The sequence below is a fragment of the Etheostoma cragini genome, chromosome 12 (assembly GCF_013103735.1).
Source record: "Etheostoma cragini isolate CJK2018 chromosome 12, CSU_Ecrag_1.0, whole genome shotgun sequence".
In the NCBI taxonomy this organism is placed as follows: domain Eukaryota; kingdom Metazoa; phylum Chordata; class Actinopteri; order Perciformes; family Percidae; genus Etheostoma; species Etheostoma cragini.
The window spans coordinates 15,035,103-15,052,003 of NC_048418.1; the positions used below are offsets into that span (position 1 = coordinate 15,035,103).

The 16,901-nt window shown below is 41.8% G+C and overlaps 1 protein-coding gene across 1 annotated transcript in view; it reads right to left on the reverse strand.

The window, feature by feature from the left end:
- Positions 1–16,901, reverse strand: part of phlpp1 (PH domain and leucine rich repeat protein phosphatase 1) — a 48,105-nt gene that overhangs the window by 8,497 nt on the left and 22,707 nt on the right. Inside the window, exons 2-7 of the mRNA XM_034887258.1 lie at positions 9,056–9,252; positions 7,656–7,781; positions 6,569–6,717; positions 2,805–2,951; positions 1,146–1,373; positions 8–210 (exon numbers count right to left, since the gene is read on the reverse strand). Coding sequence (XP_034743149.1) covers positions 8–210; positions 1,146–1,373; positions 2,805–2,951; positions 6,569–6,717; positions 7,656–7,781; positions 9,056–9,252 — 1,050 coding nt within the window. The remainder of the gene's footprint in view (positions 1–7; positions 211–1,145; positions 1,374–2,804; positions 2,952–6,568; positions 6,718–7,655; positions 7,782–9,055; positions 9,253–16,901) is intronic.

Consider the following 16,901-nt stretch of genomic DNA (forward strand, 5'->3'; position numbering starts at 1 on the left):
AACCCACCGTTGTTGGAGGCGTAGATGCCTTTGAGCAAGCAACCCTTGGACTTGAGGCTGACAATGTGGTTCCTTTCACAGTGAAGCACTTCCAGCCTGGGGAAGACCGATGCGTTCAGCTCCGTCAGCCTGTTATCCCTCACATCCAGCTGGGTCACGTGCCTCAGCAGGTCAGGCTCATCTGGCACCATGCTGGAGATCTTATTCAACCTGACAGAGAGAGCACGGAGGAGGTAAAAGTTCAGCTCCAATGGAATCGGCTTCAACTGCACAGGCTGTGGCCTTTCTTACAAGGCAGGAAACATGCCTCAGGTGTTGGCTGATACATTGTGCAGCTTTGACTTCTGTGTAGTACCCAGTTATTCTGTGTACAACACTTAAAAAAGTGTTTTTGTATTGTGTGTGTATGTGTGTGTGAGTGTGTGTGTGTGTGTGTGTGTGTGTATTTGTTGCACCTCTGTTCTGTCACCTAGTGTTGATAGCTAACAAGGTTCAAGAATTCAATTATTAGAAATAATTTATGGCAAAATTGATGGACATAAAAGACAAAAATATTATTCTGATCCATAAACAATTACACATCATCTTGTTTTTCTATGTTCAGGCTAGAGCAGCAGCCAATCACACAATTGCCCTGTTTATCATGATTGAAAGGCATGTGCTTTGTGATGAGAGGAGGCATTATGAGTTAAAATTTGATTAAAAAATGCTTACATTATCTTGACTGGAAATAAATCAACAGAAACAAACAGCAGCAGCACTCATCATCCTCATCAGAGATACAAGTGATCTTTGCCCAAACAGGAATGCTGGAAAACGTATTTCCTGACCTTGTCTAAGCAAAGTCAGGTGGAGTGAAGTATTAACTGGAAAATAGTGCAAGTCACTCAAGCTCTGTGCTTTTGCAGACAAAGGGAAGACACCTGATTGAGCCATTAAAGGCAAATGATTTCCTGATTCCGTGCTGTCTGCTCATGCTTTGGCTTGTTTTTGTTTCCATCAGTGGACAACATGTATCACTGAGTACAGGATGCTTGTTCTTGAGAAAGTTGTCAATGTTTATTCATAAAACCCTTAACATAATCCCCAAACAATGATTTCTTCAAAAAATATATATCCGTAATACTCTGCCCAATTTGCCGTACCTTAAATCGATGTGTTTGACACGGAGTAGTCGGAAATTCTGCAAGGTGAGTGTTTCTAGGTTGTTTCCAGCCATGCACAACTTCTCCATGGAGGCTAATTGCTCCAGCACCTGTGGCACGTGGTTGAACTGGTTGAAGGAAAGGCCTAAGTAACTTAGCCTCTGGAGGGAACCCAGCTCATTGGGCAACTCATCGAGACTGTTGCCATCCAACAGGAATGTCTGCAAACTGAGAGGAACACGAGGTTAGACTATTGATCTCAGTCATGAAAGAGGTGATAGGCAGAACAGGACTTTAACAAGGAACTTAATTTAAAATGGTGAAGTTTAGGAACAATGAAGCCACAATTTCAGTATTCATAATCAATACACTTAAATTCCAGCAGATGGCAGTACTGGTCACTTCAGGAATTTACAGGCATACCCGAGCATTCCAGCAGATTAATTTCTAATCTAGCCCTGCTTCAATGAATGAGGTTTGAGTTTAAAGCACATGTTCTATCCATGAGTCAGCACTAACCCAGCTACTAAATGACTACCATAGTCTATAGTATTCCCTTGTCAAGGTGGGGTAAATTTGCCTTAATACTGTAGTATTTATCAAGTTTAAGAGCCTAAGTTAATTCATTTGAAATATTTTTACGTTTTCTTTCACGCCTTTAAATAGTGAGTTAAAGGGTTTTTCCACAGGCAAGGTGGCTGATAACAACATCTTCAAATGTTCAGAGCATTCCCATGGGAAAAAAATGGTTTTCAGCAAGTGAAATCTGATTAGTTCCTTGCTCTTGAAAATGTCACCTTTGAATTTCAAATTTGGGATTTTGGTTTTTAGGTACAGAGTGACAATGACACAAAGTAAACCTATATAATGTCTCAGCCACCAGAACCAATTGACATAATCTATTTCAGAAATGTATTTCAGTAGTCCATCAAGTAGAAGTCAACGTTTTACTGGCTATAGAGAAATGGGAGATAAATTAGTAATAAGAAAAGTGAGGGTGTGCACCATAATGCAAAGGGACATGGTCAAAACTGGATTCTCCACAGCAGATTGACTCAATAACAAGTTGGAAAAACTTTTTAAATGGCAGAGACTATATAAGTCATATTTAAACAGCTGAGTAATTAGAAAGGACTAGAATGTATTGACTTGCATAGACTAGCCATTAATCAGTCCATGGGACAGGCTACGGCTGGTGCAAAATGTCACAGGTAAGCACCACAGATGATCTGTGAAAGTTGTGTTTTTGTTTGCTCACATGTTGAAACTAGCAAAGCACACCATGGTGGTTGGTATGTTGTGTACTTGTTGCTAGGTAACTCCCATATTTGGTTATGTGGTTGGTTTGTGAAAAGGTTTACTGATTTTCCACCCAGCCCTGTGGTGGCATCAATGCCAGCAAGCACGGGCCATAACTCAGCAGTTGGGATGATCACCAATATCACAAGCCAATAGTAAGGAGAAGAAAGGTGAACACAAACAACAGGATCAATTGAAGAATAATCTAGAATAATATGTATTTAGATTAGGGCAGCAATATGCCTGAACTTTAGAGTCAGTTATATTTATTGTGTAAAATATACAAATATTTCAATCTTGTAGCATGAATACCGATACCATCAGGTCTGTATTTCCCAATAAGCTCCTTCTGTTACTCACTTGTTCATGGCACCCACAGAGCTGGGGACACAGGTCAGGTAGTTACAACTGAGGTTGACCTCCGTCAGCATGGGGATGTCACAGATGGCCAGGGGGAACTGACCAAGGTGGTTGTTAGACAGGTTGAGGCTGCGCAGACGCGAAAATCTGAAAAACAGCGGATAAAAGTATTAAAAACAAATTAGAGAAGAGAAGAGAAGAGAAGAGTATGAACAAGTGATTAGAGATGTACAGTAGTTGAATCTTGTCAATATGAATATTGCAAGAGAGTAAAAAAATATATATATATCTTCATAAATACTGTATATTTATGAATATATTCATGGGTAATGTAGCTTACAGAGAGTTTGTGTAAGTGAAAAGCACACGGACAGATTCAAACCAGGCTTAACATTCAAATTTGAATGTCGAGAAAAGAATTGAAGCATTGGCGTCTTTGTTGTTTATTCAAACACAGGTGACCAGTGGCATTTGGCGTGGTGTCCTATGGCAGAGCGGTGACCTTCAGAGGGGTTAGCTCCACGGGGGGGGAGGAGCCGAGGGAACGGGGCAAAGCAGGGAAAATGACTCTGTCCTTATTTATCCATCTACACACATACAGACACACACATGGGACCTGTTATCACCTATCCTGTGAGAGCCGCTATGGCAAGCCGGAGATGGGCAGTGCGCCATACTAGCAATGTCGGCCGGAGCAGCTGCTTAAACTGGCAATACTTAATTTACCCCCCTTTGTAAACCAACACACACACACACACACACACACACACACACACACACACACACACACACACACACACACACACACACACACACACACACACACACACACACACACACACTTTCAATCATGGTGATGGAGAAAAAGGAAGCCGATTCATTACATCAGGGCTATTGATTATGGTGGCCAAGTAATTCCAGCTGAAGGTGACTCCTGCAGGATATGGCTAGGGGTGTGTGGGAAAATGTCCTTCCACCATAAAATCAAGACCTGCCATGTGCTGAGTAATGCTCATACTGTGTCATGCTCTGTTATTCTGTCCTATCATGCTACTCTATTTTCTCCTTACTACTTACTCCTTACTAAGTTCTGTTTCAGTCACAACACACAAAGCATTATCCCACAAATATGCAGTTCCCCTTAGCACTGGGAGGCCGTTTAGCCTCTTTAAACTAACTTTATTTGGCTTTCCACCCCTCATTTTCCACTTTTATTAACCTTATCTCTGGTTGCTTTTTTCCTTTAAGCAAGACAGTTTTGATTAATCAACTGCACACTACCTGCCCAGCACTAAATGTCAGAAAGACATAGTTAACATCAAGCAGGTAAACATAATAAGGTAAGATAAGCCTTCCCCAGAGGGTAAATGTGGTTGTGGCAGCAGTACAAGAACAGGATTAGTACATACAGTATAAACAGAGAAAGTGTAATAAGAATATTTATTTTAATTTTTTTTTAAAAGAGCCTGCGGAGACCGAGAGCTTTAAAATACTAGTTATATTTGTCAAGTAGACAGAAACATAAAAGGCTAATGCTAGTGTAAATTAGCACCTGTCCTGCCATTCACCATAACACCTTTATAAAGTGATGATGCGTGAATGCTGTGACCAAATAAATCAGTTAATGCAGGTTTAAAACCGCACAAAACAAGATTTTTGTAATCTGTCATCAACCTCATTTCTAGCTGTTGTAACAAAAAAAAAAGCCAGATATCTTTCCCAGGAGTTGGTAAAGAGCAATCAAGAGGTAAAGGGAGAGTGGATATGGAAGGTGAGCAGAAACCCACCCTAAATGAATGCTAACGTTGCTCTGTCCCTAATGAAAGTGTAAATAATCAACTACTCGCAAACATTTTTATCATATCAACTTCATAGGGTGTTTTTAGCTTTTTCTGCTACCTGAAATGTGGCCCCAAAAAAAATAAAAAAAATAAATGCAACTTTAATCCTTTCATTTGGCCTTAAATACCCCCTTTCATCTCAAATAATCATCTTTCTGCCGCTTTTCTGTCCAACATTCCTCCCTCTTCCATTCCTTCTCCCTTCTTTTCCATGACTTTTATGTCCTTCATAACTTTCTAAACTATCATACATATGTAAATAAACAGGCCATAGGTTCAATCATATGCATGGAGCGTCAGATAATTCCCCTCAGTGAGAGATGACCTCTATATCACAGAGGGATGCATGCTGGGAAGGTAGTCCCATGCCAGAAGAGAGAACTAGTATCCCAGACAACTGATTATGCATATCTGATTGGCGAATCACCCACCAGTGAGTATTTGGCCAGAGAGAAAAGAAAGAAAAGGGGAAAGGCATGTGGAAGGTTCACACATTCCATCCCTCTTGGAAAAATTCAAAGGCACTATGACCCCATGTTAGATGTCAGAGAAAGCCAGTGTCCACTAAAGACACAAAAACCGACTCTCACACAACTGCCCACATCAAAATACATACAACCACATTCATGGAGGCTGCACACATAGTAACAATGTTGCTGACTCCAGCTCTTTTGACTTCAGTCTCTCAGGGGAAAAGCAAGTACTCAGTAGCTCTGCTACATGTTACTGTTAAAGCAGCTCTATTTTCAGCTAACTATTCATCTCTTTCTCATTACTGACCTCTTTTCTGTCATGCTGGGTCAAATGCGGATGAGCCTACTTAAGTTTGGCAAAGATAAATGGATGTTATCTCGCTTGACCAGCAGGGGAGCTGTGCATCACTCACCCAGATTTAAAAACGAGATACTTCCTTTGTATCGTCGTCTTTTTAACACCAGTCTTTATTCCAAGGGTTAAAAAAAGAAGAAGGAGATGATTCAGAAATACTCTCAGGAAGACACACAAGCATGCCCAATTATACATCTTAAAAAAAAGAAAAAGGAATGCCATACTGTATCAAGACTTGTATGCACTGACCCAAAACTGTAGCCTGCAGCCACTTTTTTGTTGTTGAAAACAAGCAAGCAACTCTCTCTTCCTCTCACACATACAGGCAACGCATTCTGCAAACATCGTTAACACATACACAAGCATCAGATTCACACAATTCCTATCTCATATGATAAAAATGTTCTGGCAATAATCTTCACAAAGAAAGCTGTGACATATACCACTGTGTACATGCATGTTCACTCAGTCACACACAAACACACACACACACACACACACACACACACACACACACACACACACACACACACACACACACACACACACACACACACACACACACACGTCTTGGCTGTAGGCTTTAATCTGGGACCATGATAAGCACGCAGCAGATGGTGCCCACGGAGAGAGAGAGTGAGGGAGGCCAGGCACATTAAAAGCTTCCCTGCAGACTCATCTACCCTTCTGGGCTCTGGGCTCGTTTGGCCTAGCCTGGTACAGCACAGCCCTGGCTAGCCTCTTTGGCCCCTGCATGCCAGTGGCCCCAGTCCTAGCCTGCTCAGGTCGATGGCTTGCAAATTGCAGGCAAAAGCTAAAGCTGTCTAAACCAGCCAGTCATGTAGCCAGTAAAACCTCTCTGCCCTCCTTGTACAACAGCCCAGCCAGCTCCAGTTGTGGACAAATGATGCTGAGTGTTGCTAAACCAGTCTCAGCTTGCCCAAACCAGCCCATTCAAACCACCCTGGACTGTCTCCTTGACCTGTTAAATGTTCATCCTCTCCTTCCTTATCTTCCACTTCTTCCTGCCTCTTCCCCTACTATTAGTTTAGCCTCAGGTGTGTCAGGTACTCTACATTTATGATGGCATTATACCTCTGCAGTGGCTGTAGACGCTGGTCTGCAGGCAGGAAATTGTGTTTGAGGTTGAGGTGGGTGAGGTCGTGGCTGTAGAAGAGGTTGGGAGGAAGTTGCTCGAGGCTGCAGCAGGACAGATCAACCGAGTTGATCCTCTGGGACACCATCTAGAGGAGTGGGTCAGAAAGTGAGAAGAGAGGAGAGGTAACAGAGAGAAAGAGAAACGTGGAGTTAAACATGATTATCACTACGAGAAGACTTAAAGACTATATACAAGACTTAACTGGTTTACTCTGTGTGTGTGTGTGTGTGTGTGTGTGTGTGTGTGTGTGTGTGTGTGTGTGTGTGTGTGTGTGTGTGTGTGTGTGTGTATGTGTGTAGCATTCTGCTAAGTGGTCAAATGTCATTCAGTGGCCAATCTTATTAGGATTAGGGAGTCAGTAGAATTCAAGGGAAAGTCCAAAAGGTTAGTGACCTGCATTACATCATCGTGTAATCTAGTTAACTGCAGGTGCGCAGAGCAGTTAACCTATGATCGTTCGTTGGTCACATTTAAAGAAAATCTAAGCTGCCATCTAAAATGAAATGACTTAACGTCCACCATGTCTTGAAGGAGAAAATCTACACCCTGTGCACTCAAGCTTTCCAGAGCGGAGTTAGCTAGAGGCTCAGCAGTTGTCACCGGGGCACGTGCTGCTTCTATCAAGGCTTCTATTCTGAGTGGCCCTCTGGGTGCTAGTGACATGCATGTCCCTGTTAATATTTAGAAGAGAGGTTTTATGGCTGTGGCCTATTTGAGTATAAATGAGAGAAAATAGAGAGAGCCATGATTGGTATTGATGTGTGTGCGTGCACCCAGAGACACTTACATATACTAAAGATCGGACAGCAGTGAACGTGCAGTTTTGAATCACACTCACAGCTCATAATGGCCGGCGGGATCGTGGTGGGTGCAGTGCCATATTTTCATACTTCTCGCTACAGACTACTCGCAGTCACGCATGTTCTGATACACAATGCAGCTGACCCGTAAGATGCGCCTGGGAGCATATGCTTATGTTCTCCTTTCCTTTCTCCAACTCTCGTGCACGTGCAAACACAGTACCTTGGCAGCGTGTCGGTGCCAGCGCAGGTGCTCCGTGAAGCTGTCAAAGCTGACGTAGTAGGTCTGACTCTGAGGCCCTGCTGAGCTGAAGGCCAAACAGTGATTGTGCTTCTTCACCTCCTCCACCTGCAGCACAACACACACACACACGCACGCACACACACAAACACACAAACACACGTGATATTACAGTCTAAATTACTGACATCTCTGAACCCCCTGTTAATATACATGATAAACCCCATGCCTAAAAAGTTAAGTGTCACACAATAAAAGGAAGCAGAGAGGAAAAGCTGATACATGGAGGTCTCAATACATTAGTTCTTATTTAAAACAGCTTCTGGTGAAGGAATAAATGAATGAATAAATAATAAATGCTGTTTTTATTATTATGTCATGCATACAATAAACTATGCCCAGCCGTGATTTGTTATCAACATCTCCTAGTTCACATAGTTTGCACAACCTTTTACCTTCTTGGATGTTTTTGAATCTACCTACTTGAAGGAAATAAGATGCTTAATGGCTGCAGGGTTGACAAATTCAGCCAACCAGAAGGAGACATGACAATATATAGGGCACGCATGATCACATAACATCTGTGCGTGACCTGAGCAAGAATAAATGTGTGTGAAATTGCTTTTTAACCACACAGTCACACATACTCAAACACATGGACACTGTAAATGAATGGCTGACTAGTTATGGGGCTTGAATAGAATACTGGCACGCATACATCAAATAGCACACACAGGCACATGCAGAGGCAAGTGTATGGCTGAATGGTTGACTATGTGCTGTGTGTGAAATGTTTAAAAACTGGATGTGGAAACGTATGGAGTTTCCTTTGTGGGTAGGCAGGTGGGTAGAAAGGGCTTTTCAGGAGAGTCCTTGGAACTTATTTAGTAGCCTTGGAGATAAACTGATCCATAAAGCAATAAACAGATAAAGGTCATTTTTGGGGAGGCACTTTAAAAAAGTAGAGCAAAATAAGGCCACCTGAATGCTATAGTGATCCATTACACTGAGCATTATAGCATTCAGACTCCTTATTAACGGGCAAAAATATCCTCGCAGAATACTGAAAATATTTTGACTTTGTAATAAACCTGGATTGCACAATTTCTGTTGACCTTAAACTAAAATCAACAAAGCAAGAAGCATTACTGGGTTTCACAAAAGGACAGACAGTTGTTGAAGGTTTCATCAAGAACAAACTTCAATGCGGAGGAAGACAATTGCTTAAGAGATTAATATGGGTGACTTTTATCAAGTCAATCTCTAGTGATACGAAAGTATGAGTGTGTGATTCTAAGCATACATTTACATAACACCACCGTAAAAGAAAAGAAAAAAAATGGTGATGCCAGTCGTGCACTGTTGTGGTGACTAAGACATACTTTTCCTCCAATGAGCGGCAGGATGTGCATCTTCCCCGTCTGGCTCTCCTTGACAGATGAGACGATCAGGCAGGTGCCGCACAAGATGACCTGCCGTCTGGTCCAGCGGTTGACAGGTAGCTGCAGCTTCCCTTTCCGAACGTTGTATGTCCCTGACAGCTGGATCCGCTCTGAGCTCTCGATGCTTTGGGGCTTCCCTGGAACAAAGGAAAAAGGGAGATTTTCTGTAGTTAGCACTGTAGACTTGACCTTAACACAGGTCTGTCAAATGACTAGCTACTGTTTAAGGAAAGAAATTGGCATACCACCAGTGAATAAAATCAATTTCAAAGAACAGTAATTTTACACAATGCCACTTAAAAATATATAAAGCCAAGATTAAGAACCCGTTGAGCTAAATGCTAACATCAGCAGGCTAACATTTTAACAATAACAACCTTAACATGCTGGTGTTTAGTACGAAACCCAAAGTACAGGAATGTCATTCGTTTTAAGGGTATTTGGTGATAAACTAACTACGCATTGGGCACATAAAAATGTGAGCTGTATACAATTTCACGAAAATCCATCCAATAGTTGTTGAGATATGTCAATCTGGACAGCTGATAAAATTGAATCTGTATATACTAGCTAGCCACTAATTAATGCAACACAATGATAAACATACCCACAATGGCTAGCAGGAGAGCCACACCACAATGCCATTACAATGCTGGTTAACATGATCACTAAACACATTCAGCACAACTCCCTGGGATGTCCTACTTCGCACATGGAATTCAATAGTCTTGGATTTGCATTCAGTGCAGCTCTACATTAATAGAGTCTCAAATTCAATACCAGGTGCACCTCTTCTAAATTATTCTCTCACTATTTCTTAGCTGCCTTTATTCAGTGCTTTTCCTCCATGCCCTGTTCTCTTGCTTCACTGCCAGCCTGCCAAACCTGACAGTCAGGCTGCTTATCAGGCGTTATGTCAGCCAGGCAGTCTTATCGTTCTGTCTAAACATCCTCCTGCTTTCTGTCTACTTCCACCTCCGCAAAAAACCCGCCGGGCTGACATGTGCTGTCCTCTTCCACCCCTCCCTTCCCTGTCGTTTGTCTTCTATCTTTTTGGCTTTCGGTTTCTACTTTCTATGTATGGATTCGTTTTTTTAGCCCGCAGCATGTTTAACGTCCCTATTTTCCCGTTTGGCCAAGAGATCCATGCAAAGGTTTACGAAGTGTTCTTTCCAAGCAACAGATGGCATTAGAAAATGTCTCACATCCCGTGGCCTACTGTAGACTCGTTGCATCCATCCTGTACTGTAGGCGTACTGTAGACTAGCTGCATTTATCCTGTACTGTAGGCCTACTGCAGACTAGCTGCATCCATCCTGTATTGTAGGCCTACTGTAGACTAGCTGCATCCATCCTGTACTGTAGGCCTACTGTAGACTAGCTGCATCCATCCTGTACTGTAGGCCTACTGTAGACTAGCTGCATCCATCCTGTATTGTAGGCCTACTGTAGACTAGCTGCATCCATCCTGTACTGTCGTCCTACTGTAGACTAGCTGCATCCATCCTGTATTGTAGGCCTACTGTAGACTAGCTCCATCCATCCTGTACTGTCGTCCTACTGTAGACTAGCTGCATCCATCCTGTATTGTAGGCCTACTGCAGACTAGCTGCATCCATCCTGTATTGTAGGCCTACTGCAGACTAGCTGCATCCATCCTGTATTGTAGGCCTACTGTAGACTAGCTGCATCCATCCTGTACTGTAGACCTACTGTAGACTAGCTGCATCCATCCTGTACTGTAGACCTACTGTAGACTAGCTGCATCCATCCTGTACTGTCTCTTTTTAAACACTTCTTTAACAATTTCACTTCACTCTAAACACGGACTGAAGCACACAGACTTAAGGATAGGGGTTGTGGAGGTGAGTTCAAGAGAGGGAAAAAGAGTCAGTGGGGTAAAAGAACACACGCTCTCATGGCTTTAAATAATTCAGGTCTTTCACATACCGACTGTAAGGCTAGCGCAGTAGAGTTCTGTGATGCACGCTGCTTTCATGCAACACACTCAGCAGAGTTTAATAACAGTCTGACCAAAATTCTGCTTATTTCAGCTGATTTGGTGATAAACTGATAAACATGAGGTCATGCCAATACATAAATATCTAATTTTAATGAATTTCACTGAGAAATACACAACTGAATTCAATAAAACCAGCCACTGAGCCCTGACCGTTACCTCTGTACCACAAGCTAATCTTGTGTTCACAGCAGAATCAATAGCCTAGTTTACAAAAGTTTAGTTTGCTTAGACTAAATGCTGAGTGTGTAATCCACACACACTATTGTTAAATGTTGATCAGGAGTCATGTGTTTGACTACGAGGGGGAGATGTCTTTGTATGCTTAAACAACAAAGACTCTACAAAACTAGAGGGCTTGGAGAATAGCACAAGGCTCTATACAACCACTACGTTCAAAGATGCACCTGTCTTACTATTTGCTACTACTTTTCGGAGAAAAGGTGTGAGGATGCAACATTGTTTGGCAGTTGATTACAAAGTCACACATGTTAGACACACATTTCAGACTTTCCCAACAGCATGCATTACATAATACAGCAATCTAGCATTCATAGTCATTCCATATGGAATGGCCCGAAATAAATATGAAGCAAAAGTAAAAATCCATTTGTGTTGAAACTGTTTTAACACAAGTGGGTGGTTCTAGGGGAAAATATATGTGTCTTACTTCTTTAAGTGAAGGACTATTTATAAACCTGCCTTAAGGCAATGCCGACTCAAATATGCTCTATTAAAGCAAATGCACACTGTGCACAAAGCTGTGTATATATGTCTCTATAATATAATATCTTGAGTATGACAATTAAAGTAGCATAACCCGTTTTTCATAATTTTCCTCTGTGATCTGGCAGTCTGCCTTGACTTCACAGCAGTTATCAAAAGCTCCCGATCATGATCTACGGATAAATATGTTTTAATGAGCTATGAGGATATAAGACATATGCAATATTCCAAATTTGTATAATGTACCTTGCTTTACAGGGACAGAGAAATAGCAGTTAATACACTTCCTTTTCATTTGTACCAAATCCCCAAAGAAAGTTACTAAATGATAATTCTAGCATCTCCCAATCGTAACTTACAAAATGAGTAAGTTTTAGGGGAAAATATCAAAACTGATGTTCAACACCAAAGAGCCATAGACATTATGCTCTGTGTTTTTTTGAAGAGGTATCTGGGTTTAGTTTGAGATGGTAGAAAATTATACAAAGACGTCATCTGTTGAATAGTTAAAGTTTCTGCTAGTATTTTAGGATTAAAAATCAGAAGCAATTTCTTTACTGGATGTTATGTTTTTTCTTATCAAGCACTCACTGGATCGGTTCGCAGATGAGTGTGAAGCGGCTGGGATGAGGATCAGCACCGAAAGAACGAGATCCTGGGTAGAAGTGGCCAAAATGGCTATTTATTGAAAATGTATAAAATTGAAATGTAAGTACACATTACTTGAAATTATGTCTTAACAGTTTCAGAATTTCAATGTCGACACATTTTTGATTAATCATCCAGCCATACTTCAAACTGTTGCGTCTCTGTCCCGTGCCCCATTCCCTCAACTGTTGATCTCCACACTCATTTAATACCACCTCGGAATCAAGTAGAGCGTGGAGCGAACAAAACTTCAGGTTTTATTTCTCATCAAAGGGTCATCATTACCATCCACTCCACATGAAATGCAATAAGTGCTAATGAATGTAATTGTATAATCTGGACTATGTGTACACTCATGAGTGGTACAGGTGCCGGTTGAGAGCCAAATTCTAAAAGTTTAAGTGGACAAAAAGGCCTAAAGAAAACCACACAATCACAGCATTTAAACAAATCTTATACAGTTTGACTAAATCTGAATCATATAGCCACAATCACTTAAGGTAAAATGTCCATTACATTTTGCCGGGCCACTTCCTGGTAGAAACGGTAACTAGTGCACCTGGCTGGATACACAAATAGCCTTACAAGGCAACGGACAGATTTAACAGCTGTCCACTTTCATATTCACTTTAAGAATAAGTAGTGTAGATAAGTGAGTTAAACTGGGAACTGAACTTTAACAGGAAACATGGGGAAGGAAAGATAAAGAAATTAAGATAAGGAAGCGAACTGAAGACATCACAGGAGGGAAACATTACCAGCATGTACTTAAAAAACATCCCATACAACTTTATATTAGATATTAATCCTTTGATATCATCAAGGCTATTTGTGTTTCCTTTGAAAATAATGCTTATACTTAATGTTTTCTTTGTTTAAGTAAATTATCTGAAACATTATGTATCTGCTGCAAATTTAAATAAAATGAGAAAAAAAATGAATGCAGCATGACGAGTGGGCCTACACCCGAATCGTATTTTCCAGATTACCACCAAAATCTACTCAAGTATTCCCGGACTAAGAGCTATTAGTTCCAATTTCAAATTCATGTGACATCTTACTAACAGAAAGGACAACCAACTGCTGACTGAACAGACCGGTTACCCCCTCCAACTTTGCTCGCTGGCGGAGTTAACCAGCAGGCACATATTTTCAATTTTGAGCTTGGGTGTGTGGGTGTGTGTGTGTGTGTGTGTGTGTGTGTGTGTGTGTGTGTGTGTGTGTGTTGCATTTGTCAAATTATTCACAAGCTTTTAGCCTCAATATGTCACATGGGCATATTACTACTATTTTTAGAACTTTTGTTGGAACGTGCTCTCCCACACATGCATATGCAAAAACACACACTCTACTCCTCCTCCTACTCTTCCCCTTGCTAACATTCTCACACACACACACACACACACACACACACACACACACACACTGACAGTGATTAACCATCTCCATATGTGCATCCATCTAATTGCCCCCACCGAATGTTGATGGACCAAAAAAAGCAAGTGATTTTGCAAAGGGAGAACTATGCAGACATCTTGAGTGGGCTGCTTTTGTGATGAGTATAAAAGATTCTCCTGTACGGATGTTGCCGTTACAACCATCTCGCTAGGATGTGGGATGACTGGATGGGGGCAAACGTATCAGTCTGGCAAAGGGAATGCACAGTCGAGGAAGCAGGGAGGTGGGTGGGACACCCACGTGAGCATCCTGTTTACAGGGTTGGTCCAGAGAAAGGCGGGATCTCTTGTTGACCCTCCATTAGGGGAAAGATATTATAAGAGACAGTTGACTTTATTCCAAATGCAAGAACCATGGCCCACCTACACTAGAAATATTTTGAGCAGCAATGATGTCAAGGCGCTGACACGCCAACCCAATTATCGTCCGTCGCACAGTCTGGCGAGGTTAGTGACTCGAGTCTGTTCGGTGTGTTCGGCGGCGTCGTCAGTCGGTGGAGCCGTCGGCCTTCATTTGGGCCAATTGACATGTTAAATCGGAAGGTGGCAGTCAAACTCAATTACCAATCTGATTGGTGGAACGCTAACCCAGAAATGATGAGCGTGATGAGCATGACAAACACTTCTCAAAATCTGAGAAAAATATTTTAAGATGACTATTGTTGATTTGAAATGAAGACAGATTCGGTCTTAAATAACACTCCCGTAATCTATGGGGGGATACATGAATTTAAAAACAATAGACAGACCCTCCAAGGCGGGTGTGTTCTTGTTTAGAAGTCACAGTCTATTCCTAGACCTACTGTTTGTAGAAGCAAGAGTACTGTGTGTGTGTGTGTGTGTGTGTGTGTGTGTGTGTGTGTGTGTGTGTGTGTGTTTGTGTGTGGTGGTTCCTGGAGATGGCTTCCTTCCTTTTCCCCAAGCTCAGGAAAACACACACACACACACACACACACACACACACACACACACACACACACACACACACACACACACTCTCTCTCTGCTGTCATTCAGACAGAGTCAACAACTATATTGAAGTTATTGAAGGTTTCCAAAGCTCTAAAAGGTTTGGTCACAGTTGTAAATATTACAGTGAAACATGATTGGCTGAGAGATGCACTTGATGCTTCCATTTCCTAGGTATATGCATCGGCTTACTTTATTTCAATACATGCTTTCCAGTGAGTCCTTGTTATATATTGAAAACACAACAGTAAGGCAACTAAACCACATCAAACAGTAGTATTAAACTTAGATGGCCGGTGAAGTGTACAAGTGTCCAGATTTCAGTTTATATTTGAAAGACTAGTTTGTTCCTGTGTCGACTTGTATTACCGATTCCATAGATAGTGGTACTAAAATAGCGTCAGCTCTTTAACACAGCATATCTGACTGAAGACAAATCCAGTAGATGTGGAGTCCACCTCCCAGAACCTTTGAACATACTGCCAAATAACCTCAAAGTCTTAGCCTGCAAAGACAACTCATTTGAATGTGTGCTACCACAAGCTCTGCTTCCTACTAATAAACTATGATCATTTGCATTGCAAATTATATAATTATACATCCAAAAACAATGCTGCTAGGACAATATACAGTATCTTACAGAGTAGAACATTCCTGCAGGAATGGGAAACTGGCACTATTCATTTTCAGTTTAATTCAGGACTTTAAGCCTGCAAAGCACACATTACAGATCCAGAAAAGCCAATGTTTATTAGCTGCTACTAGCAGTGTGCAACTTCAATAAGATATCTCTGAATATTGATACAGCATGTATTTCTAGTTTACATTGTGTAATCTTTGCAAACCACATCCAGGTCGACACGTGAGAGTACCAGGCTAGAAAGCTGCCTCCCAGATGTCTGCTGCACTCGTTATCCATCATTGTTAGTGATCAGTACCCACTGCCAACCTCTCTCCATCCATCTCGCAATTTAACAGATCAACGCTTTTATTCTTCTGGCTCTTCTGTGTAGTAACAGGGACACATCCCTGATTAATCATCCTGTCCTGCTAAATGCAACCTGACATCAGCACACCTCCACTACAGGACTGGGCATGCTGTACCGTAGGGCATCAATGACCCACATAAGTCACAGCGGAGCACGAGCATGCGTACGGACACATTTGCCTATTCTATAGGCGGTGACATCTGCAATGAACCAGATAGCAGGACTCCGGGACTTATAAATTCTTCTAATGTTACATTGGGGCCCTATATGTATCTCTGGTATTAGCTTTTTTCTGTCTTTTAAAATGTATGTCAACTGCAGTATCTCATTAACTACCTTACTATTAGGAACCATCTGTAAAAAAAATTAAAAAAAATTGATAGGAGACACTCTATCAAACAAACATCGTCATCATCTGTTCCGTTTTGGAGATGTTAACTCATGAAGAGCAAACTACGGTTGGAGGGAAGTTGGTGGTGAAGGGATGTAGAAATAGATGTAAGACAGAGCAGTGCCAGCTGTTGCTGAGACACAAATAGCTGCACTGTCCTTCTGTTACAAAACACACACACAGACGCACGAACGCACGCACGCACACACGCACGCGTACACACAAAATGTCAAAATGTATCTACTTAAAAGGCGTGTGGTTGCAGGCGAGGGAAGGATGTGCTTCCCACATCTGATCGGCTATGGCTCTTTGCCCGAATCGCTGCCCTCCTTTATTCTTTCTTCATCTATCCCTTCTCTCTTTCTCATTCTCTGCAGATGACTTGTGGTGATTACTGATATCCATATTGACAGGCTGTGTTAAGTCGACTGTCCACTTGAGCAGCGGTTGACGAGCCCTGCTGTAAGGTGGCAAAGGCCGTCACGGTTGATAGGCTGCTCATCGGACTCTCAGTGCTCCACATCTTCCTTCGTATTACACTTCGCCTCTCCACACTTTTCACAACGATGTCCATGTTGAACTGTGA